This window comes from Carettochelys insculpta, chromosome 31 (assembly GCF_033958435.1).
Source record: "Carettochelys insculpta isolate YL-2023 chromosome 31, ASM3395843v1, whole genome shotgun sequence".
NCBI lineage: Eukaryota > Metazoa > Chordata > Testudines > Carettochelyidae > Carettochelys > Carettochelys insculpta.
Window position 1 is genome coordinate 10,480,739 of NC_134167.1, and position 25,823 is coordinate 10,506,561.

The following is a 25,823-nucleotide window of genomic DNA, read 5'->3' on the forward strand; positions in this document are numbered from 1 at the left end:
TGTCTAGTATCGGAGGGGTAGCCGTGTTCGTCTGGATCTGTAACAGCAACGAAGGGTCCTGTGGCACCTTATAGACTAACAGAAAAGTTTAGAGCATGAGCTTTCGTGAGCGCAGACTCACTTCTTCAGATGCTGCATCTGATGAAGTGAGTCTGTGCTCACGAAAGCACATGCTCAAAACTTTTCTATAAGGTGCCACAGGACCCTTCGTTGCTGTTTCTGTGTCTAGACACATTTCTGGATATTTTGAAAGAGTCCCCTTCTTTCAAACAATCTTTTGAAAGAACTTGCAGTCTTACTGGGGAGCCCAGGGGGTGTGCATGGGGAATGGGCGGAGATGGGGTTTATTTGCAATATTTCCAGTGGTAAGCCTTCAGAAAAAGTTCCTTACTGTCAGGGTGGTCAAGTACTGGAAAAAGTTGCCAAGGGAGGTTGTGGAATCTCCCTCGCTGGAGATATTTAAGAACAGATTAGATAGATGTCTATCAGGGATGGTGTAACTAGTGGTCGGTCTGGCCGTCGGGGCAGGGGACTGGACTCGATGGCCTCTCGAGGCCCCTTCCAGTCCTAGTGTTCTATGATTCTATGAAATCAGCCTCCCCCCCACAGCCACTCCTCCAAAACAACAACATTCAGACTTAAAAAATAGTAATTAGATTTAAAAACAGCTTGGGGTTGTTTACATTTGCATTCTAGCTTTTGTGTACATACTTTGCCAGCCCCCATGGAGGCTATACGTTTACTGTATTTTTGAGTTAACTGTAAAACAGTCACAGCCTTCCAGGAGCCCAGGGTTTGAAAGAACCTACAAAATCCTCCAACTTTCAATAATCACTGAATTCAATCATTTCTGTTAAAACAATATCCATTGACCTCAGCCATGGACAAAGATCTGTTGTGCTGCACATTGGTATTTTGCGTCAGGAAGACCAGGGCCTGTTTTAGAAAATGCGGCTTTTCACTTCTGCATTTCACAAAGCTGTTGCTTAAAAACAGATTGAAAGAGTTACCTGTCTTAGCATTTTCAGGCCCATTGCACTATAATAAAAAAATACAGTCCTTGTCCAACAGCACAGGCCACCTTGACCTAAGAGAAATGACAACAGCGGGATGTTTTGGGATCATACCATGTTGTGGAGAATTGTGTGTATGAAACAGCAGAAATAAGTTGTCAGGTCTAAGGCAGCAAGGAAGTACCAGCCCTGAGCTTTGCCCAATGAACAGCTATTGAGTGGTCTTTGGACTGAGTGCTGGCTGAAAGAGGCTTGGCAAGATGAGCACAGAAAGTGCCTCTGCTGTTTGATTTTTTTGGAGTCCAGACAAGCAGAATTTTGTACATTCTTTATGAACAAGCAGAAATGCTGCAAAGATACCTGATACCATCCGATGCAACTAGTCTTTGCCTACAGAAGGTTATGCTGCAATAAATCTGTTAGTCTATAAGGTGCCCAGAACTTCTCACTGGTTTTGCAGATACATACTAACATGGCTACTTCTCTGATACTTGACTCCATCCATCCATCATCAGTGGATCCATCCTCCTTGTGGAAAGAAGATTCAACGTCCTGAACTTTGGCAAACTGCTTGAATTACAAAGGGGTGAGGGTCCATTGTAGGTAGCACAGCAAAATAGACATGTGGCACAAATCTGATTATAATTGGATTTCACCACTAGGAAATTGGCAAGCTAGACTCTCCTTCAGCAAATGTATCAGAAACCTCTTTGGTTGAAAATGGAGTATATGTAACCTCCAGGCCAGATGCAGCCTACAGGCTGGATACAAGTGTTAGGTAGGACATATATGGCCCACCTGATTTTGATTGTACCCTCTTTGACAAAGGGCTTCTCTGTTGTGCAGATTTTCCCCCTTTTGGGGAGTTCTGTGTACCATTGTTCCCTGTGAGCTGTGCATTTGGGTGGCCACCTAGAAAAGATTCAAACAACAGATAGCTGAGTAGTAGAGTGCCCCAGACCCCAGCATTTCTTTCTATCGGTTGTGTACATCTACATAGGTCTTGGTGCCCATAAACTTTATTGTGCACATGGATGGAAAAATGTACAGGGACAATTGCTGTGAACAGCTATGCATCTGACCAAGGTATAGTGCACATGTGTCTGGGGGAGCATCAATCCTAAGTAATATCACCAAGAGTAGCACACAGTCCATTAATTTAAAGGGCACTGCTACAAACCTTGGCCTCTCCTATACGGTATCCCTGTCAAATTTGAACTGGACAGCAGCTATGGTTGGGCTGGTCTCATCTGTTTGTTTTTTTCCTTCAGGTTTCAGACCCTTCAGAAGAAAGCAGCAATTCAGTGGCACAAAAGCAAATACATTTTGTGCATCAGACTTCACTGGAGAGAGTTCCATTTGGCCATCACTTTTCTTATTGTTCTGCTTGCTTTGTTTTTCTTTGTACACCATTTGTGCTGACACTTATGCTCACCCTGTAAGCTTCATTAAAACCTCCTTGCAACAGGATGGTCTGGGAGTCTGAAGCCAGACCCCACATCTCAATCATCAGACCCATCTGGAAAGGAAATTATAAAACATCTTAAGTGGCTAAGGGAGGCAAGGGAATTGCGGGGGTGGAGGGAGGGGTGGATACAGATTGGCCCAGGAACAGAAAGGAGATGCAGGAGAAAAGGTGTCTGGCTTCCTGGGTCTATCTGGGAATAGCTGCGGTTTGTGTTCCTTTGTGAGTTTTGTATTTGAATTCAAGAATTCTGCCCTGAGGGAAGGGCCTGAAAGAGACATAGGTAGGGTGATAGAATTTTCCCAGGCTAGCAGCCTCCCTTACCAGCCCTCACTTCTCTTCTAAATATCTGCACTTTCCTTGCGTTTTCTTTTTCAACCATGTTAACAGAAATCAAAAGGTTCAGTGTAATGTGCTATCTGCTGTATACTTGCGAGTGGTAACTGCCAGGTAGTAGCAATGTACAGAAAGTAAAACAAAACAAACTCTGCTTCCGGGAAAGGAAGAGTTTTGTAGCTCTTGTGTTGTAAAGAGGCTGTGCTTTTGCAATGAGGTCCTGGGTTCCATTACCAATGATGCATGAGTGAGGATTAGCAGAAATCATGATGTGTATATTATTTATGCAGTCATGCGTTGGGCAAATCAAGATCCCTTTGACGTAACATGAGGCTTCAGTCATGTGACCTTACAGAGGCCATGCCAGTTTGACTTTCCAGGTTCAAACCTGTCTTTCTAGGAACATCTGGGACCAGGGTTCCCCCTAATATTTTCCATCTGGGGCAGAATAAATTTTGTTATGTGCACCACCCAGAGCAACACAGGCTGCCCACTGTGTTTGGCTGTGGGCGCTCTGCTAATCAGCTGGGCAGCACTTGAATCTCTCCTGGGTGGATGCCCAAGTGCTCATCTTACAAGGACACTGCCTGAGACCATGGTTATTGAGTCCTATGGCACACATGGGTATACAAAAATTCAACCATCAGGAAAGTTTCCTTTAAACACCAGAGTGAGGAATGAGACTGTGAAATCAAACAGTTATCCAGCCTAGTGAAGATTTCATACCAACAAGAAGAAACACAGAGAGCAGGGAAAGTGCATTTTATTTAGAGAAGGTTTTTAATAAAAAAATGTACAGAAGTTTACAAGTCTAACATTTCTTCATCAGGACTATCACACATAGCAGAAATCACACCTGGAGTGCAACATGACTGATAGTCTGCAAGTCAGAGGTATTTCCAACATCATTCTGATTTAACTCTCAAAAAACAGGATTTGAATGACACTCTGGTCATGCAATACACAGCCTAAGGTTGCACTCAGATTGCATTCCCAGTTGGTGGGTATGTTCAACTCAGGCCTTCTGTTCCATCAGAAAGACTCCACTGTCTTTCTGAATGTGAAATTAAGAGCATCTTTCAGTGTCTTACTTAATGTTTTTTGGAGTCTGCCTCATTTAGGTCCACTGGATATTGTTTTATCAGGCTCTCTCACATAAAATATAATCTAGCCTCCCTACATCTGTTTAAGATTATTAATCCCTTTTTCTGTTTCTTTTTCTGAGAGGTGGGGAAAGTAATCTGTGGCTACCCTGCCAAATTTCACAAGTGACAAGTCTAGATTTATTGTAACAGCAGAGTATTTACAGTACACACATCATAAAAATTAAAGGCTGTGGTTTAGTGGGATCACCACCACCGCTGAAAGTTATTCAGGAACGTGTTTCAAATACAGAATAAGATTACACAGTGAAAATGCCTATAGTAAAAATACTCTGGAGTCTTTGGGTGTCTTAACAAGGCCTTCATTTGACACTATTAAAACCACCTGAAACAACAACCAACTCTTCAACATAACAGTCTTTGGTGGAAGCTGAGTTAATGTAATGGATTACCGCTTTGGAGTGATTGAAAGTTTCACAGTTATATAAAGTTCATTCAGTATAACGTGCTTTATTAAGCTGTGAAGTGGCTCCACTACAGTGTTTCTGGAGTGGCTTCATAAGCCTCTTGCAAGTTTAGGATCTTCTGTGTGTGCCATGCAGACTGTAGATTGCAAATTTGAGTGCATACTGGCTTCAAGAGAATAAGATTGTAAACTCAACACTTATCACAAATACTATAGTACTGAGCTGGTTGGAAGGGGAAGGAAAAGTAGACACTTACAAGTCTTGGGAATACAGCAATAAGATAAAGATGATCCCTGCTAATACAAAAGCAGCTGGCATCCCTTGCTATGGTTATGATCGCTATAAAAATGCAAGGGAGACACACAACCCATTGCCTGGCTTGAATTTTTGTGTGCAGCAGCTCTGATTAAACTTGGTTGGTTAAATCCTTTCCTTTGGACAGGATTAAATTGGTAGCCAGGTTGGAAACAAAGCCACTGCATCCTCCATTGAGGATTGCAGTAGTTTAAGATTGTCACAGGACTCGGGTTCTTTCTTGCTGCAGCAAGTGGGAAGGTACACAGACAACCAGGAGAAACCATGTGTGATTTGTGGTGCAATGCTCATAGGATCTTTAATGTTAAGGTTGGGAGGGGACAGAGAAGCAGGAGAATCAAAGCAAAAATGACCTCCCTTCACCATGCTGCTGCTGCTGCTGCTATTACAAAGGGAGAAGTAGTCTCCGTTTTTCTAGAAAGTCAAATAGGGACAGCCACTGACCCACAGATCTTAGAGTTAGTTCCTTGCTCTGTTGACTAAGGCCAGCTATGAAGTTCACCAAGACCCTGTTTTGTGCGGGTGAGCCCCTACACCAGTGACCTTGACGGGACTCCATCCAGGCATGGTCTGCACAAATCCAACTGCAAGACCCTAAGGGATAGGGCTGCTTAGGAGCCTAGGCCTCTTGCAATTCAGGGAATGTCTTGGTTGCTTTGGAAGAGACTTAACGTTTTTGGCCCTAGCCAAAACTAAAAACCAATTGCTGCAATTTGGTTATTGGGAAGTGAGAGACATTCAGTAGAACTTTTTTTTTTTTTTTTAAGTTGTGCTTCTGTACAGAAAAGGGATTTAAGTTGTTGAATTTGAACTGTGAACAGCAAATCAAAGCCTTATGAAATCTGGGGTTGCCAAAAAGCCCAGAAGCTCTGTACTACGCTTTGCCACATGCATGATAAACAGTGAGCTACGGATGATGTAGCGAAATCACAACTCCAGTTCTACTTGATCAGGCTGAGGTTGTCATGCTGGCGAGGTAGGAGGAATATGAGTTCATCTTGAAAAATCAGATAAATAGAACAACAAGATGCAAATTTGCAGAGTTTTCTGATCCTAACCAGAATTCCAGTAGTTGGTCTCTTAAGCAAAATGAACTCATTTGAATGGAGTGCTCCAGTACCATGTTAAGCTAGTCACTTGTTGGATTCACTAGCAAGATTGAGTTTCTTGGCTGCAATTTTAACTCATTTGTCATAAAAAGTGCTTGAGGAATGAGATGTCAACTGGCAACTTCCTGGTTGGAAAATTCAATCCATAATAAACCTAAATAAAGACAACGAAGAAGATACTCTAGGCTATCAAAGCTACAGCTCCTTTCCCATTCTCCCTTTCTATCCTGCCTGGCAGCGTAGGATAGCCAGATCTGAATTACCTGTAACTCGAGTCTTACAGACACCCATGGTCAAGAAATAAAATGAAGAAGGTGGACCCTAGCAGGAGTGTGAAGGAGGATTTGTTAATACTTTTCCATCAATATTTTTCTTAAAAAAAAAAGCATTCCAAGCAACAAACATTAGGGCCACCAAACTCTGCACTTTTTCAAGTAAAAGAAAAAAATATGACACCCTCAAAAAAGAAATAGAACCTTGCTTTGTGAATCCAGTGGCCAGGGTTAACACATCCAGTTTCATCTCATTTATGCTGGTTTAACTATTTACTTCTGTGGACTGAGTCCTCATTTACACCTGATTCAGTCCCATAGAATCTAAACTTCTTCCCACCCTCTGGTACCTCACTAACAGTTCAGGGCCACGTTCTACCTCTAGGTTCCACAAGAGACTGTAACAGAACAAAAACTGCTAAGCCTCATCTGTATTTCTCTGTTGGACATCCCAGACATTACAGAGCATTCCACAAGATCCATTCCAGCAGTAACCCATTTGATAGATTATTTTAAAACAACCAAACTACCCACATGTGCACTACATTCTCAACTGGGGAAAGAAAAGAGCCATTTTAAAGAAATGCAGAAACATGTCTACAGTACTTCCATTTGTTAGGATGGTTCTGCTTAGGAAAAACAAACTGCCACCATACAGCAACAAAATCTAAGTTGAAACACAGATGTGCAGTGGGAAGTTGCCCAGCTTTTTAAAAAGAAAGAGGCTTTAATAAAACTGTGCTAGGCTCACCATGCGGCTAATTGCCAGCCATGTATGCTTCTTATTTTCAAGCGATCTTCCCTCCCCTGAGTATTAAGCATATCAGGTCAAGTTCTTTACCCTTGGTTACACTCGTACAGCCTCGCTGAAGTCAGAGCTGCACCAGCCCATCAGCAAAATGTGGCTCATGTCATTCAGACTGCACTGTGGGTTGGGCAGGGGAAGAGGAACAGTGGAGTCAGTGAATCAAATCCTAATCAAGTCATTAGCTCCCTCCTATTTGGCAAAAAAATAAGTTTGTTCTAATGCTCTCTCCCTTGGTTGTGGTGTTAACAGTGAGCTGAAGCACATGTTTTGCTTTGCATAGCAAAGATCAGCTCTAAAGGGTTCTGCTTACATGTTGTTTCAATGTCTTATGTTCCTTGAACAGCTATTTGAGCATCTAGCAGCTAAAAGCTATAGATCTGAGCTTCCAATGAGACTGGAAAGTCTTGAGTTTAAGTGACTGGATCCAATTCTATTCTCAGTTATATCTTTATACTTGTGAGACCACTTTATGAAAAGTTACACCTTGATTGACACCAGAGAGAGGGGAGGACCCTTTGCTACAGACTCTGTTCAGTAAGAACAATTTCTAGGCCCACGTGTCCCACTTGTGAGATGGCAGACGCTAAACTCAGTCCCATACCCCTATTTACAAGCTTGTAAAGCCTCAATGAGTCAACACTGCCCTAAAATTTCCCTCATGCAAGCCCAGAGAATTCAAGGAGATGTTGCGAGTGTAACCAAGGGCAGAATTTTCCCTTTGTTTCCAGTGCAAGGCTCTGGGTCATTTATTAAATGGCCTGATATTTAGAAGGGTTCCCTAGAGTGAAATAGTTCAGGGGCAGGGGACCAACCACATTTAGTAGGGACTGTTTTGCTACCTGGTACTTCACATAAAATATGGATACTTAAGGATACTTGCCTCTCTCTTTCCTTTGAGGGGCTTTGGAGGGAGGTCAGCTGTGCTCCTGCTCAGCCACCAACAGTAACACATGACAAATATTGCAATTAACTTTCACACCAAACAACTATGTTTTCCTCTAACCTCAAGTATCATACTCTAGCATATTAAATTATATTATAAATAGTAATCCAATGTCCTTTGCCTTAGTGACACAGTAGGATCATGGTACTTCTGTAGCACAGCAAAATGGTACAGGAAGAATGTATCTGATAGATTATTTTGCCAATGCTTCCATCCTGGGACCTGATCCCAAAGATCTTACCCAAAGCTCATTGAAGGCAATGGGTCTCTTTCCATTGAATTCAACAGGTTTTGGATCCAGCCCATAGAAAGATACATATTTTCATGTATTATACCTGCAGGCAGTGAAAATTGCCAAAAAGGCCAGCAAAAGGCTTATACAATATTTAAACAAGACTTCTGGGGTGCATAAGGCTTGTGGTAGAGTAGTGACACATGCGTCAGTTTCACCCCCCATGTGCGTATGATCTATGTCCACATACAGAGGTCATGGTCAAATTCCCCATGCTGGTTTTGTGATGACATTGATTAACAGTTGGGAGAGTTGCACTTTGGTAAGAAAAAGTGAGGACTACTTTTTTACTTCAAACTCATGTCTTCTCCAGATAATTAGCTTGTCTTGATTGATTAGCTCTTGCATTCTAACTGCATGCTAGCATCATTGGTAATTCATTTTACCCCCAATGAATTTCCACCCACTGAAGCCAGAAAGTATGCAATATTACTGGTTTTGATAAGAATCAAATACATAAGGAGGGAAAATAGCAACTAAAAAGGAAGTGAAAAATATTGAGAGCCTGGAATTCAATATCAAGAAACTTTCTAAAATAACTTAAAATGGTTCAACTAAATATCACTGCAAGTGGAGTTCTGAACAATAAGAATAATATTGCTACGTTGCTCATTTCAACTAAAAGACCCCAGGTCCTATGAAAGATGAACATCCCCCATCTCCAAACAGACTGGTTAAGGCTTTTGCTTTCCTGATTTGGAAGGAAAGGGTGCTGAAGCAAACGGATCAGTGCTGGGGAGCTCTTTAGTCCTCGAAGACAGAGAAGCAATGGAGACAGATCCTGCTATAGCCTGTTTGTTGGTCTGAGAAACCACTTTATATGCCGCTATGGGTTGGACCTCCAGACCCTGACCATTTTCAGGACTGTAGTGACGGGAATATTTTGACAGAGACTGTGGACAGAAAGGCTTACTAACCATTGACCCCAAGAGGGCTTCTGGGGGGAATGCATGTCCTTGGTTTCTATCATTAAGAATGCCACCATGCTCTTTGGGAGGAATGCCTTCTTGATTCTCCACTGGTCTTACTGAATGAGACAGAAGGTTGCCTGGCTGAATGAACCCTACCCTGGAGGACTGAGCTCTAGAGGAGATGGCTACAGGAGCATATGGATTGTCCAAGTTTTGGAACATCGGGTTATCTACATGTTGGACATCACTGGTTTGACCTAGAAAAGAGGTTGGCATGAGGGGCTCTTTAAAAACATTATGAGAAGTCAACTCTTCCAAGCTTCTCTTTTTAGTAAAAGGGGCACACAGGAATACATCTGCCTCTTCTGGCTGCCTGAAGGGCACACTGCTCTTGGCAATGAAGGGAGCTTTGGTGAAGATGTCCAAATCCTCATGTACTACTCTTGAGCTTGGAAAAGGAGCCGTGGCAAAGACATCCGGCTCATTGAAAACCTCTCCAGAGTGCTGCTGAAAAGCCATAAACGGAGCCTTCCCCATCCTGCTCTGGGGCTTGGAATCTTCTTTGGAAGCCACAAATCTTTCCTTTAGCATGGATTGCAACTTACTGGATTCCTCCTCTTCTTCTGAGTCCATAAGTAAAGGCCTAGACCCACTACAATCCAAGATATCCACCTCATGGTCAGTCCCCTCTCCCTCACTGCTGTGGAAGGAACTATTGCTCGAAGGCCCATCTCTTGTGAAGTATTCAGATTCCAAATTGGGCTGAGTTTTCACTTCCAGCATCTCAGGCAGGTCTTTGTACAGATGAAGTCCATCATGAGCAACAGGCAGTTTACAGTGGTCACTCGTTACAGCAGAGTATGCAGATTGTTCCCTCTGCAAACCTGTAAGTACAAAACAAGGGCATTACTCAGTGCGCTAGATCCACTTAGCCATAAACACACACAGAAGCTTAACCACATCCAAAGTGTTCCAATGTTCTGATATAAATTGCCACCCATGGAGAATGGGAAAATAAAATAAAGATCAGACACTGCACACAACTCACTGGAAAATAACTCAACACTTCCTCACAATTCAAAACACCACAAATACAACATGTTAAAAAGAGATGGAAGATGTTAGAGATACAGACATTCCAATTCAGCATTCCCTCCTGACCCCGTTCTAGGAGGACCTTTTCTGTGTCACCCACAAGAATCACAACGACGTGGTTTTCATTTCAGAAAACTGCTAGCTAGAGGGAAATACCAGCGGATGGACAGTTCTTAGTGATAGTGTCATTTTAATCAACTCTGCCTATTGAAACAACAGTACATACAGCAGTACAGTGGAACCTCAATTTTGCAAAGACCAATCTTACAAATAACCTTATAAAAGCCTATTTCTTGATGGAGAGGGGGAAATATCATAACCAAAAATGTCAGTAAAAGACAAGTTGACATCATTCACATTTCTGATGCACTCAGTTCATTACAAATCACTTTTCAGTGGCTTTGAAAAAAAATTAGAAAAAATAGCTAGATGGTGCAGCTCAGGCACCATACTTCCTGCAAGGTTGAGATCTTTAGTTTTAGCAACTCTGATTTCATGGATGCCTCAGTTCCCAATTAGTTCAAAGAGGGGGGGTCTACTGCCTATTGTTTGGCATTTAAGTTTTTTTTTATTTCTTGGAGCTGACTCAGAAAAGTTACCTTGAACTGTGTATTTTACATGCCCTCTAACACCTCCTACTGTGAAAGCAATGTGTGTTTTATAAGTAATAAAGATGTTTCCATTAGCAAGGTAGCTTATGGAATTTTGCATTAAATCTGGTAATCTTCACAAAGATACTTGAGCCACTGCAAAACGGTTAAAATTAAAACTATCCTGTATACTGGTTACAAATGAACTTTCTAACATACCCCTAATGGACTAACTTGGTTCTACATGTTAGCAAGATATTACTAATAAGCTAGAAATGGAGGCATACTATCTGATTGTTCTCTAGTTACTGAAGCCCAAAAGTTGGCTTGTTTTTGCCTTATGAATCACACAGACAGTTATCAGAATACAAGAGCGCTTACCTTCAAAGAACTATTAGCAGGTTAGAAGTATGTCATTGGACTCATGTTAGCAAGAGGACAGGAAAAAGGCACATGAAAATCTAAGTAGTATAGATTCTAGACAAAAAGATTTGGGTTTTGGTAGGTGATACTCCTGAATGTTTGGGACAGAAAGATGCACCAACACGTCCTGTGGCTTTCAACATGTCTTGAAGTTCTGAAAACTTGCATGATCACCTCTTCCCAATCTTCATATATTACAAATGTACACACTCACGCTAACCTCTGAGTATAAAACTTTTATAATTTTACACCCATTTCTCATAATTAAAGACACAATACTCATTAGACATCCAAATTACTATTTATTGGGAAACTAGTTACTTAAAATACATTACACTGTAAAAGTAAAACAGTGTAGATATGGGTAAACAGTTTATAAGATACTGTACAAAAATACCTTCTACCTTCTCTGACGCACATGTTGTCAGCAAAGCTTTAAACTGAAGTATGACTCTCAGATCAACTATAGTAACAAAAAAAAGTTTAGTTTTATGTATTTTCCTTCCAAGAATTTGACTATTTATTTAGTGAATTCCCAAGCTGGATGCTACTGTGCGATTTTTTTAAAGTAGCAGCTGAGACAGACCAAGATGTGTAGAAGCCTTTCTAAATTATGCGGTCACATTGGAACATGATGTCGTACAGGAAGATAAGAAGAAAAGAAGTAAGGACCATGAGCATGTATCATCACAGATGTAACATACATGCAAATTACTCAATGTTACAATGCAAACTATTACATATTTTGCAAGACAAATCATTTTACCAGAATGACTCTTCCTACTGTGTTATCTGCATAATAAGCCCATATAGACAATCATTATGTAGAGATCATCCATAAAAGGTAGAAACAGGAGGAAAAATGGGTTCGATTTAAGCCTCAGTTATTTAAGACAGTAGCAGTGTCCAGCTCAACAGAACATGGAGACAGCATCAAATAGGTACATTGGTGTATTGCCAAGTTTATTTGTTCCATGGCATTCAGATCTCTGCCCTTGCTGTTAGTGTCACACAGACAAAGCAGTTGCATGCCATGTGCATAGTGCTGTGCACATGGTATACAGTCCATGCAGCCCTGGGCTAGGCTTACATCCTGCAGAGACACATGCAATGTATGTAAAAGCTCTCATGGGTAGCCTCTATGCCTTCCCACTCCCCAATATCCCACAGTCAGCGGTAAGTGTGGAGGCCCTTGTACATTCAGGAATAAAATTCACCCCGAAGAACACCAGGTCAAAGCCTCTGCATCATTTGCTGAGACTTAAGTGCCCAAAACAGTGCTTACACAGAGCCTAGATCCTGTGCTGGTCTCCTGCGTAAGGGTCAGACTTACCCTGAGCCTGCGTAGCTTCCAGCATCTATTACAACAAGAATTAAAAATGTACTAAAGATGTTAAAGACAAACAAGCCCATAATGGTGCTCCTTTAGAAATCATGTGGCAATAGAAGTAAAGTTATATGCAAATGTATAGTGGTTGCCATTAGAATCTCAATATTTGCCAGTGGTTAAATCACACCATCATCTATACTACCACTCTTGCTGCTGCTTTAAGACCTTAGTTTGCATAAGTTAGCATCATGTAATACTGTTTATAACCTTAGCATATATAGTGGGGTCAGAAGGAAGAGACAGCTTCTTATAGTTTAGAATTCAACACTTGAAACGTCTCCTTTTTATGAGCACTATACAATAAATGCCAGCTACTGAAGTAAGTTAAAATAAAACTAAACATACACAGAACAGCTTTTGCTGTTGGCTATGAGGGTCTGATCCTATTCATATTTAAGTCCATGGGACACTTTCAATTGCCTTACATGGACATTGGACCAGCTCTACAATTAGAAGCTTTCAAAGAACACAGGTATTGCTAGAGGTGAGGTTGCCTTTCCATGGAATACTTCCGCTAGCTTTGTCCCATTTTATGTGGGCAAACCCGTAAAGATCCTATCTTCTGATGTTGACTGGGTAAAAATAATATAAATAGCTAGTACTCGTGGCTGTTGGCTAGGTTTGTTTGTAACCTTAAAAAGGGTGATCAATGCTTCCCTTATTCACCTTCAATGAAAAAAATATGGTGGATTCTTTCCTTGTACTCAAATGCCCATTGAGATTAAAAATAAGGGAGCAGTAGTCATAATAAATATCTAAGTCATACATAGCACTTCTGATCTGTAGATCTCAAAGTATTTTACAAAATGAGGTCAGTAATATTCTCCCTCCCCCATTTTAAACCAGGGAGAAACTTAGCCAGCAAAAAGTGAAGTGACTTGACAATGGTCCCAGCAAACCAGTGGCAGAGCTGGGAACAGAACCTAGCTCTTCAAAGGACCAGTTCATTGTTGCATCCTTTACGTTACACTACCTTAAAGATACTACATTTTTCCTCTCTCCTTTAGCACAGGAATAAAGTTGCTACCCAAGATGCCAAAGTAGGTAGAAACAGATATAAAACATTCTGATTGGATAGTGTTTTACTTTCATTTTGTACATGTTGAAGTAGCACCACTAGCAAAGAGTAAAGCCCGTTCTCATTGGGCATCTGAAGAATCTAAAATTTTCTCACTTTTACTTAAAAAGTTAATTTGTTCATGTAATTCAATTTTAAAGAATGGCTTGTGGTAACTTCAGAGGAATACCCAGCTGATTTAATAAGGGTGAAATTTACTCTTGTGGAGCAAACGGGCATAAGGCCTATGAGCCAGTACAGGCCTTAAAAAAGGAAGGCTTAAATGGTGCATGAGATTTGTGTAAGCTCTTTGCACAGGAGTAAATTTTATCCCATACATGATGCACCTGTCCTTATTTTCTAAGGTTAATCTAGTCCAACTATTAACTTCATTATTCCAAAATGCAGTATTCTGCTAGGATGAACGGGATGTAGCATGCAGTGCCCATGTCTTCAAGCAAAAAGATGCTACAGTAAATTCTTTCATATCCAGCATTCTATCACCTGGAACTCTCAGATAATTAGCATTTTAATTATAAGTAAATTTTAGTTACATTTTCCATAAGTACAGCATAGTGAAAGTAAATACAAACAAATACAGCAAATACAGTATAAGTTTACAGCACACAATACTACTGTTTGTAATTAAGTACTCTGCAAACATTTGTTTGTTTCTTAATATCTAATCTTGTTTTTCTTTATTGTTATGCTTTGCTAGCTCTCTCTCTCTATTATCCAGAATATTTGAAGAGCTGGCGACCTTCTGGAGCTACCGGATACGAAAGAGTTTACTGTGCATAATTAATTTTGATCAAATGTTTACTTCCCACATTTCTCAAAGCATCTCAGATCCAGATTTGCCCCAGTTCCAGGCCTTTTACATTCTCTCCAAAACTTAAACAGGACATTTACCAAAAATGCTGCTGAAGAAATTTATGCCAAGGCAATAATGTTTGTAATTTACCCCATGTTTGTGTCCCTCTTTGAGATCTGTCACTTGCAGGCTCCACCTACAGGGTTTGTTAGTGCACCCCTCTACTTCCTAAGCTCCCCTGGGCCACCCCAGTCTGCTCTGAGCTTGTATTCTATTGATGTAACCTTTCCAAATGGCTGTAAAGAACAATCCTTGCAGGCAGTACTAGCCCCTGGCTGGCTGTAGAGAAGAGAGGTCCCTCACTCCACTTAAAACAGACTTTTGAATGGTAACAAGGTCATCAGTAGAAGTCTCCTCCACATCACACCTGTGGTCCAAAGAGGGATTTGTCAGAAAAGCCACATGCACATTGCAACGTGACAAGAGAGCCCAGAAATGACACCTTCACCATTGAAAAAAATTCCAGAGATTATTTTGAGGGGCTGAAATTTAACTGTTCACTCATTTGTGCAGCGACTTGGAAGTCCACAAATAACTCTGCTCCTGAGATGATGACAAAAGATGTGAAGTCCTATTTTTGCCTTGAAAGGGGAGTTGCTATAACTTATGTAGTGGCTACACTTGCAAATAGGAAATCCTGGTAGGAGCATCTGTTAAAGTACAAAGCAATCTCATGTCAAGAACTTCACTAGTGACCCAACATCATCAGAGGTTCCTTTGTGATTGTTATATCAATCAACAGCAGGTACTGGCAGAGAAAGGAAGATTAGTTTAGGTTACTTAACCTAGCATAGATTTCTACCCATTTTGGAACAAGAGCTAAAGGAACAACCCTTGGAGAGAGAGAAGCATTTGACTTGTCCCCCCTCTTGCTTAAATGACTATACTAGAACATCATTATGGTAGTTAGGAAACTTGTGCTCTTATTTCACTCAGGGGATCATGGGTACCAAAATGCTTTGGTAGAGAAACTGGTTAAGAGTTCACTCCGTGCCTTTTCCTTCTTGATAGCAATTCTCTCAACTTCTTCCCATTTGGACAGTTTACACAACATTAGCCTAATGTTTGCAGGCTGGCAATAGTTTGAGCTATTTTTACAACTAATCCCCCACCTCTTTTAAACAAACTCATGTCTTCTTACATAGCTTGCATTTCCCATTCCACATATATCTTCTGCAGCCTTTATTTAATCAATGTTGAGTCTTTTCTTATGAGCTGGGTCTGTTAAATCAAAACACCTTTATAAAGGATTCTGCTTCCATTGTGTTGTACTCCCCAGTAAAAAATAAAAATAACATTCACTTTTGCTTATTTAATAGCATTATTCCAAAACAACCCAGTGTTTTTATAATTTTGACTCCAGAACACTTTAACAAATTCTATTAGATTTAAAATCTTAAACATTCTTTAAAAGTACTTTAATTCACAGAAATCTCTCAGTTTTTAATATACAGTAGATGGGTTTTTTTTTTTTTTAAATCCATTCTCTTCTCATGTATTTTTAGTATCTGGCTATACAATAACTTTCTATCTAAAGCTTTTCCAAGTTTTCCAGTCCAATTTGCCTACTTTAGGAACAATAAAAAAACAAAAAAATAAAAATAAAAATCTATTGACAGTTTTACTAAGTTCATTTCCATAGTTCTTTTACATGTAAAGCTTCTTCTGGAAAGTGCAGTATTACACATGTAATGATACAAACACATTGAAGCAGTACTTTTATTATGAAGTGTAGATTTTAAAAGAAGATTAATGGAGAGCCATCAATTGAAGGTTAGTTCTATTTACAGAATTTGTTAAACTAAATATTGGCGGCAGGAAAAGAGGGGGAATAGTGGGGAAATAGGAGAGAAATGCTCACAGACTAATGTCTTTCCCTCTCAGGAAGAGGTCAATACATCTATAACTTAGTCATTCATACTTTCGCACATGAGAATCTGCACTTTTACTACTACAGCTGCATACACATACACAAGGTTAGCAGTAAGCTAGTAATTATTACACTACAGAGGAAGAGTTCCTTTATTCAGGAAGAATTTTCATATATATGATAGGAATGCTGGACTTTAAGATCATAAGCCAATGGAAACAAGTTTAGCGTATCCAGTTAATTGACAAAGTATGCATGTAAAGGTAAAAAGAAAAAGGTAATTACCATCAAGTTGCATTGAGCTTGTCAGCACTCATTTTCAACTGTTTGAGGAGAGTGCATACTTGTTCTACAAAGACTAAAGATGTGAATAAAGTTTACAGTAACTTGTCTATTGAAATGGTTCCATACTTAACTATGTTGCACTATGTAGTTACAAGGGAAAAGAAGAAAACCCCGAACAGATACGAGATGTTTCAGTAAAACCCAGGTATAAAAAAAAGAAAACAAAACAAAACAAAACGAACAAAAAAAAAACTGCTGGACAATTTGGTTTGTACACAATTAACAGTTTGTTTCCTTTATGAAATCTAAAAATCTCACACACACACACACTCACTCGCACACAAAAACAACAACAAAGTACTTCCGCTGCTGCCACAACGCTCTTCTTTTTTGGCTAACAGTTCATTCAGTAAATAGACTCCACAGCCATGCTTGTCTATATTTCAGTCTCAGTTTTGATGTATTTCACTTGGGGTCTTTTTTGTAGCTCTAACTTTTTTTTTTTTCTTTTTGAGAAAGTACAATCTGATCATAAGCAGGATCGTTCAATTGGGCGTGGAAAACCCTCTCAATTGGCATGATCACCATATGTACTATGCAAAACTCTGGTCACTTTTTCCCCTCTGATGTACATACAGCTAATTTAAAGACATCTTTTCCTAACTTGTCTCCCGCCCAGGAAATGAACAGCACTAGTGATTTTCTGTCTCCTTTCCTTCTGCCCGTTTGCCAGAAATCCTCCCTTCACCACCCCGCCAAAATGTTAAACACAGGTTAGCTCTCTAGCCTGAGGAAAACAAAATATCTGTTGTATGACATTTCTAGTAAGGATCATATATAGAATACAATTAACTAACTCATTTACAATTAAGCTTCCAGTTGGGCTACGTGTAAATCTCAGCAGAGTGGATAAGGACGTCTAGTGTTTCTGTTAGACATATGCTAGGCAAGACAGGTGCAAGAGGAATCATAGCAGGTTGTACCAGGGATGAACTGAACACAGGGCTATGGGGTAGGTGGGACAGAAACAGTATCCATTCTTGGGCCAGGAGGTGGGAACATATGGGGTTGTCTGAGTCTCCTTCCGTATGCAGTTTTTTTTTTTTTAAATAAAACCCCCAAAAACCTGAAGGTTAACTCCTCTGAAAATGAAAACGTAGATTAGGTACGTTACAGAAACTGCATCTGCTACTGGGTCACTGCTACAGGTCTATGAGCTGATCCACCAGCAGTAAAGACCTGGCTAGGTTGGGAAGACTTGATTCAGAGCTTCCACTGTTGTTTCTAGAATGCCCACCTGGAAGGGTGAGAGATAGGAATAGGAATTCAGTATTGAACAGAACACACACAGGTTAGTTTCAGTTGTTCAAGCACAAGTAAAGAAAGAATAACCAGAGAAAGCAACTTTGTTGAGCTAAGCTGTTCTATGCCATGGGTATGACGGTATGCAATGTTGTTATAGCCATGCTAGTGCAGTACTAAGGATATTAGAGGAGACAAGGTGGGTCAGCTAAGGCATCTTTTATTGGACTGGTGGTGAGACAGACAAGGTAGAAGCCACTGCCAAGATTTACACACATTAAGGCCTTCATGGAAAAGCCTATCAGAGAATTTTACCAAGATCAAATCAATGGGATTCTAGAGGATTTTTAGCAATTATATTCTTCTATAGAAGAGTTAACAATTCTACAGAAAGGATGTTGTTCTCAGTTCTTCTACCTCTTTAAGAGTCATTCTTTTAACTTAATGATATCTTGTAGAAAGCACTCTAAGTTGTTTACAGCCATTTCATAGGCTTTAAGTTATCCTGTAAAAACCTTTATAGCACTTACATCGTTCTCTATAGGAAAACTGTCCCTTTAATTAGGGTGAGCGCTGCAAAAGTACTTAGCCTTGAGCCAACTCTGCTTGAATTCAAATCAGGGGTAAAATCTTCCTTTGACATCACAGTGGAGCAGAGCCAGCTTAAACCCATACCGAAGCCTTCTGAAAAAGCTCCACCCTAAATGACTTGGGACTCTTTTAAAAAAAAAAAAAGGGTCATTCTTTCAAGGCTTAATATTAGCTGCAGAGCAGGCAGGCGGGATATACTATGCAATGAAAGCCAGGATAGATGGAAATTACAAAAAGGTATGGAGTTCAACTGCTTGAAACAGAGTAATGTGTTAAAAATCTGTGTTATTTCCCCAGGAGCTTGAGAAACATTTTCACTGCAGAAACATATCATGCTTTACAGATGTTACAAAATCCTGCCTGCTCCACCCATTAACGAAGCTTCATTCACCAAACTTCATCGTCAAAGGGGACAATGCCTCTTAACAGTTACCCCTTTACATGAGGCTGAACAACAGTTTGCAGGGAAGATGGTAACAGGAGCACACGGGGCTGGAACTCAATTGGCTGAAAGCCATGAAAGCCTAATGACCGAGGTTGGAATTTTCAGAAGTGCTGAAGGAATCTGGGTGCCTGTCTCCCAGAGCAAGTCTTCAGTTGTTGAGTACCTAACTCCCACAGGCCCTGCTGCAAATCCCAGCCAGAAGTAGTAAACTCACTTTTGAGGGGGTTTGAGGATAGATCCTATTCTCTTTCTTGGGCATGGTGGGTGCCTTACCATTAACTTAAAGGGCCTAAGTAAAATTATGCCATATATTCTAGCCACACAGATGGACAGGTGAGCTGGTCAATACAGACTTGTGGCAGGGTGTAGACAGGCTATGGGCTGCCTGGCTGACTCCTGGGATGACAATATGTTTGAATTACCAACCCTTGTTGTCCTGTCTTGTCCATTAATCCATTGGGCAGGGCAATTTCTTCTAATTCATGACCAAGGAGCAGCCAGGTCAAATTTCAGCAAACAGTGTTGTGACATCGTGGTCGAGTGATGCATGAATTCTTCTCACTATTACATTGTCCTATCTCATTGGGCCTGATTCGCCTCTTATGTTCGAACAATTCAGGAATCATTTAGGACAATGCAATAAGACAAACTGGTGTAAGTCAGAGAAGAATTAGGCTCACTGATCATTAAGACAGCATGGTCTGGGTTTAATTTAGGTGTATGACTCAGCATGATTGCTCAATCAGTTGGTTGCCATTATGTGTTCTTTTTAAAAATCCTGGCTTACCTTGTGAATTTTTGGATATCAACACGGGAATGGGATCAAACTCATCTTCTGCCACCTTTTCAGAGCCCTCAGGAACATCAAAGCCTGAGATCAGATTAGTATCTTCGGCGGCGTACAGGAGAAATGCAGGGAAGGAAGCAAAGATAGCAGAAAACATGTTAGAATTGCCAAAAATGTTAGGGTGTGTTTTTTTTTTTTTTTTTTTTTTTTTAAAGAAGTGGTTAAAAAGCAGGAGTTTAAATAAAAAGCCAAAATAAAGTCGGTAAGTGAAAAGGTAGTAAGTGAAAAGAACCAACTAAATTCAAAAGCAAAAAAACCAAACCCCAAAAGGCACATACGCCCTCAGCTAAGCCAAGTAACAAGAACCAAAATAAAATGGTGTAGCAGTCAGTGCATTTCCTAGGAGTGCTGGAATCATGGGTTTGAGGTTACAAAGGCACACCGCATAGCCAGCAAGGATACGGGAGATGTGAGTGTGGGGAGGGTGCACACGTGTGAGCAAGAAAAGAGGAATGAAAATGTTCTTTGACATCATCCAATGGGCACTACCAAACACCAGTACATTTCCAAAGAACAGTCTAAGTCTGTGAGCACAGGGCCACATATAAAGGGAGATTTTGAGGAATTAAATGGGAGCCTGGCACAAGGTAAGTGTATAAAGGACCCAAGATGGAGTAGTCAGATGCATCAAGACATGAGCTATTACCCACAGGAAGTTGGCAAACAGTGGCATGAAATCAGTGGGAGTTAAGTGTCCATACTACTTAGGGATTTTTTAAAAATCCCATTAAATCTCTTCCTCTTTAGGCAACTACCTTAGAGAATGAGGTCCTCAGACTCTATGGCTGTGTCTACACTAGATAGTTTTGTTGACAGAAGAGGCCTTCTAGCAACATAACTCAGGGAGCATCTGCGCACAAAGGCTACATCTACACTAGCCCAAAACTTCGAAATGGCTATGCAAATGGCCATTTCAAAGTTTACTAAATGAAGCGCTGAAAGGACCCTGGCAACTTTGAAATCCCCTTATTCCTAACAGCCGATAGGAATAAGGGGATTTCAAAGTTGCCAGGATCCTTTCGAAAAGGAGCTCCATCTGGATGAGCTGCGCAGCGATGAGCTGCGTCAATTTCAAAGTGCCGTGGCTGCCGGCATGCTAATGAGTCTCTGAATATGTATTTCAGTGCTTCATTAGTAAGCTTCAAAATGGCCATTTGCATGGCCATTTCGAAGTTTTGGGCTAGTGCCGACACAGCCAAAGCATTCTGTCAACAGAACTCTGCATTAGTCTTGACAGTGTTATCCCTTGAAAATTTGAGGAATAACGCTTCTGTTGACAGTTTGTCGACACATTACTGTCGACAGATGCTTCTGGTGCAGAGGTAACCTATGTGAATGAAGTATATTGCCTAGGTTCAGTTGACTAGAAGCTTACACCCAAGTGGGATTTTAAACAATCCCTTTAGATGTAGTTGATACATCTCCTACAACCCTCTGAACACACATTTTCCTCTTATCCTCCTAACAACCACACATTTCTACAGAAAGGAGTATGCAGAAAAGCCAAAATCGTTCAAGTGGACTTTATGGCTTGGTTTCAAAGTCTTGTGTTCTTCCACAATCACAGCTAAGCATCTTTCTGAGTCAACCCAAGCTCTTTTCTGCTCTATCCATAAATGCTGGAAACTTTAAAGCCAAATTACGTTTTTATACATTTAGCTATCTACCTCTGTAGCCATTAAGAGAGCATTGTTCAAATGTGCATTCATTCTGGCATGTTCAAGGGCTATGGTTACACTAGTGAGTTTTGTTGACAAAACTGATGGTACAGCCCCACACAAAACAACTTTTGTCAACAGTGTGTCAACAAAAGTCAGCACTGAGCACCTTTCGTCGACAGTTCCCGTCAACAAAAAAGCTGTTTGGATGCTCTGGGAGGCCTTCTCTTGATAGACAGGGTATCTGTGACAACAGGCAGCCCTATCTGCTGTGCTTCCAGGTGACTGTTTTCTGTCGACAGAGTGGAGTGCTCTCTTGATTGGCTTTTGTGTGTGGCTGCACTCTGTCAACTCAAGTTTTGTCAGAAAATCTCTTCCAACACTGACTTCTGTTGACAGTGCTGTAGTGCAATTGTAGCCAACAATCGAGGACTGCAAGCAAGAAACACAGTATGTGTTTTTGCATTGGTTTCATTAGAAGATGCGATTTCTCTTCAGCTCACTGTTTCAGCAATATAATAATATACACTGCTCTGTTATTGTTTGCCACATCACATTTACCCAATAATAACTGAACTCTAGTTGTGTGGGAAGTAACAACCACCAAGATTTGAGAGGCCCTAACTTATGGCCCAAGAATTACAATATAACTAAGCAACACACAGGAATTCTCCAGCTAAATGAGACAGTGGTTTGAAGAAAACAAACCCATCTCTGGATAGTGTTGTTATTCACCCTAGTGCCAACCTCAGTTTTTTTTGTCTAAATTAGTCAAAATTCTCTGAAGTTGATGTGATTATGACATCTTTGCAGCTCCAATGTTGGTAACAAGTTCCCCAGGCCGATTATGCTTACACACAGTGCATAGCCTATGTAACTTATTGCCAAAGGATTCACCGATGCCAAGAATTTGGAAGGATAAAAACAGGGACTGGACGACTAGATGGATAACAAGATCAACCAGGGGCAAGAGTTTTGGAAAAGAGATAAACAACCTTGACAGGGAAAGCAAGATTTCCAAGTTTGTACTCAAAACAACGGAAACAGCATATTCTGCAGGGAATCAGGCAGAATTCTGCCTAATTCTTTCTCTCATTGCTCACTGCAACCCCATAAGGTGAGCTTCCATTTTGTTGATTTCCAGCCACAAAATAGCCGCTGAATGTACGTTTCAAGCCATTTACTCAGAATCAATGGGCTTGGAAGTTTATCGTTGCAATGAGAATGGAGAATGACTTGTTTAAACACGAAAGCTCTATGAAAAATGCCATCTCATTTCAAAATGTCATTGATGGTAAAAATTGATTATAGACAATTTCTACTGCGCTTCTGCTAAGGACTGAACATTTTCTGTTGCCATAGGGATGCTTATCAACTGAGCTAAACAAAACTCAGCGTGAACAGACACTCAGGGCTAATCCAGGTTAGAAGTTTCTCTTTGGGCCCATCTTTTCACGGCCATAGAAGGAAATATCCCTGGAGAGAATGATTTATCAACTAAGATACCCTTCACATTTATTTGTATATTACTCATTGCTTAGCCCTTTTTCTTGTAGTGCTTAGAAAAGACACAGATGTTACAGTGATCTCTTCAGCACAAAGCATGAAGATAACAGCAGGAAAAGTACATCTTAAAACCTGCGCATAAAGTTCTGAACTGATAAGCGATGGTGATACATCCTCCATCCTAGTGTATGCAGGACCTACTTTTCACCCACGTTGGATTTCAGTAATTCTGAGAAAACCTCAGGGCTCGAGTACATTCAGATCCTAGAACTGAGAGGCAGTGACCTGAGCAAGATCTTGCGTAAGATAAAAGCAGAGCTGTGAACAGAACCCTTATCTCCTAGGCCAAGGGTCAAGCTGCAGCTCGTTAAGGAGTCATTTGTGGCTCTGAATGCTGACTACTCTGCGGCTCCCTGCCCTGGTGCTGCTGAAACAATAGAACTAAATTCAGTTGGTTTACTGGTCAGCCCGGCAGTGGGAGGGATCCGGCTGTTAAACCAACTGAATTTAATTCTGTTGGTTCAGCGGTGGCAAGGCAGGGAGCTGCAGACGAGGCAGCACCTGGAGCCACAATGACTCCATTTTGACCCCAGGAGAGAGCAGTCTGGCTCCAGAGGTGGGCATTACAGACAGCAGTTCTGTGTCCTCCCTCCCTCGCCCACCTGTGTCTTTCATGGGAATGGCCAGCTCCAGCCGACTCCCTCCCTCCACCTGGCCGGTGCAGGTCAGCAGTGGGACAGATCCGCGGGCTGAGAGGGGATGGGAAGGTGGAACAGGCACAGGGTGGCTGAGGGGGAATTGCTGCTGCTGGGTCTCTGTAGCCAGACAACAGACTCTCACAGGGGACTCTCGTGCAGCTGCCAGCAGCCCCTCTATTGCTTCTGCTGCGGGTGACAAGCAGCCCCCAGGCAAGGCCTGGCTGCAGAGGTTGCAGAAATGCATGGAGGCCTGGCTGCGTCAATCTGCTGCCCCCAGTTCCCAGCTGTACTGGATGCCTGAGCCCCTACCTGCAGAGCCGTTACAGCTGGGCAGTGCCTTCTACAACCCAGTGCTGGCCCAGCGTAGCTCAGGTGGCCTCCCCAGCTGCCAGTCCTGCTGTCTGGCTCCTTGGAGAACTGACCCACCCTGCCGCAGCCACTGCCGCTAAGTAAGAGTGTCCTGGTCCCCTACCCCTACCCCACCATGGCAGGGAACATCCTGGACAAGTTTTCAGCAAACTTTCCTCTTCCCCTTTGGAGAGTATTTTTCTGTTGGTTATTTGATAACTTCTGTACCCCCATATTAAAGGCGATATTACAGTTTGCAAGGGTCACCAACTCAGAAGACGACAACAGAGCCCAGAAAAGATTACAGGCCAGACTATAGGCCCTTTGGTGTAAATCAGTATTGTACCATTCATTTTGATGTACTGCTGCTGAAGATCCTGACCCTCCAGCCTCCAACAGAAGGACGACAAAAAACGCACGGGGGCAGGTTACCTTTGTGAGCTTGAGCTGAAATGGCTAGAGGCACAAACTCGTCCAAGAGGTCACCAGGAGGGTTGGAAAGCAGAGAGCAGTCAAGCAGAGAATCTTCCCCAGTGAGAGAGTCTGAATCCAGATGAAGAGTGGTCAGGCCACAGCAACGTCAGCATTAAACAGCATAGGCAGAACTATTAGGCTAATACTGTTGCTCTCTGTTACCAGCCAGCGAGTATTGGAAAAAGCAGTTTGCACACAGCCACAGCTACCATTATTCTGGTTATGGAAAATTTCCCACCAACAGAGAAAACTTAGAAGTATCCAAAAACGTTTCAGCAACCTATCTACATGCAAGAGAACAGATTCAGCCCAGTACCTGTACACCAGCCACCTCTGGAGCCGTGAGAGCAGCAGGCCAAGGCAGATACTTGCACAGTGCAGTGAGTTAGGCTTTAGCCAGGAGAACAGCAAGAGGCCACCCCGCCTTGCAAAACACCACCATAGGCTCTTTAGACATTATTTCAGACTGGAACAAGGAAGTTGTGTTGTTGGTGTGGTTTAAGGCAGTGGTTCCCAACATTTCACTAGTGTGGACCCCAATCGCTCCCCCACAAATCCTCTGTGGAACCCAAAGCCAATTCTAGCTGCTGCGTACACTTCCTTAAATAAAAAAGGAAATCATAACATAGGATTTTCAGACAGCAATACATAACATTGCAAGACATGTAATTAAAAACAATAAGTAATTATATCTTTGCAATTTATTTCAAACTTGTTTTCTGTGATAATTTTTATTTATCTTTCTTTGTTTCCAGGGTCCCCCTGTAATATGCTCAGGTTGAGAACCACTGCTTTAAGCTCTTGCAGAGAAGACAAATGCAGACTGTAGGGTATTCTTTTTACTTTACAAAACACATGAATTGCTTGTACAAGGATCTGAACCCATGGTTTCTGGGAAACTAGGAACTGTAAACCTGGTATTTTAGACTCTGATGACAACCTTTGAGGGATATAAAAATAGCTGAGGTAAATCTTCTGAAGAGAAGCCTGTCAGCCATAGAGAAGGCCATAGAGAGGCCTGTCATACCATTCATTTTAGGTAAGTCATGTTTCGGGTGTCCTAAAACTATTGCTCTCCTGTGGCAGGAGAAGATATTCACCCCAGCGAATCTGTTCTCTTGCAGTGTGACAGTCAGCAGAGTCTCAAAGTGCATAATACCCTGTTGAAGTATCCACAACTTGAGGCAGTTTTCAAGCCTTCTGGGGTAAGGAAGAGGAATGAATTGCCAACTACAGGACACAGAAAAGATATAGGTGCACTGCAGACTGGCATTCACACCAGCCACAGGAGATCTCAGCAGACAACAGGATGTTACTAGGGAAATTTCATATGCGT

General features: G+C 41.4%; 1 protein-coding gene across 14 annotated transcripts in view; it reads right to left on the reverse strand.

Annotated features, from left to right (window-relative positions):
* Positions 1-3,567: 3,567 nt before the first annotated feature.
* Positions 3,568-25,823, reverse strand: part of AAK1 (AP2 associated kinase 1) — a 107,451-nt gene continuing 85,195 nt past the window's right edge. For 5 of the 14 annotated variants that reach the window (XM_074982037.1, XM_074982038.1, XM_074982036.1 and 2 more), the window contains 3 exons: positions 24,446-24,556; positions 19,744-19,845; positions 3,568-9,918 (listed from right to left, as the gene is read on the reverse strand). In XM_074982037.1, coding sequence (XP_074838138.1) covers positions 8,798-9,918; positions 19,744-19,845; positions 24,446-24,556 — 1,334 coding nt within the window. In that variant the 3' untranslated portion in view covers positions 3,568-8,797. Of the gene's footprint in view, positions 9,919-15,910; positions 17,916-19,743; positions 19,846-24,445; positions 24,557-25,823 lie in introns of those variants that run through there. The other 9 variants (XM_074982046.1, XM_074982043.1, XM_074982040.1 and 6 more) reach the window with 5 other exon arrangements.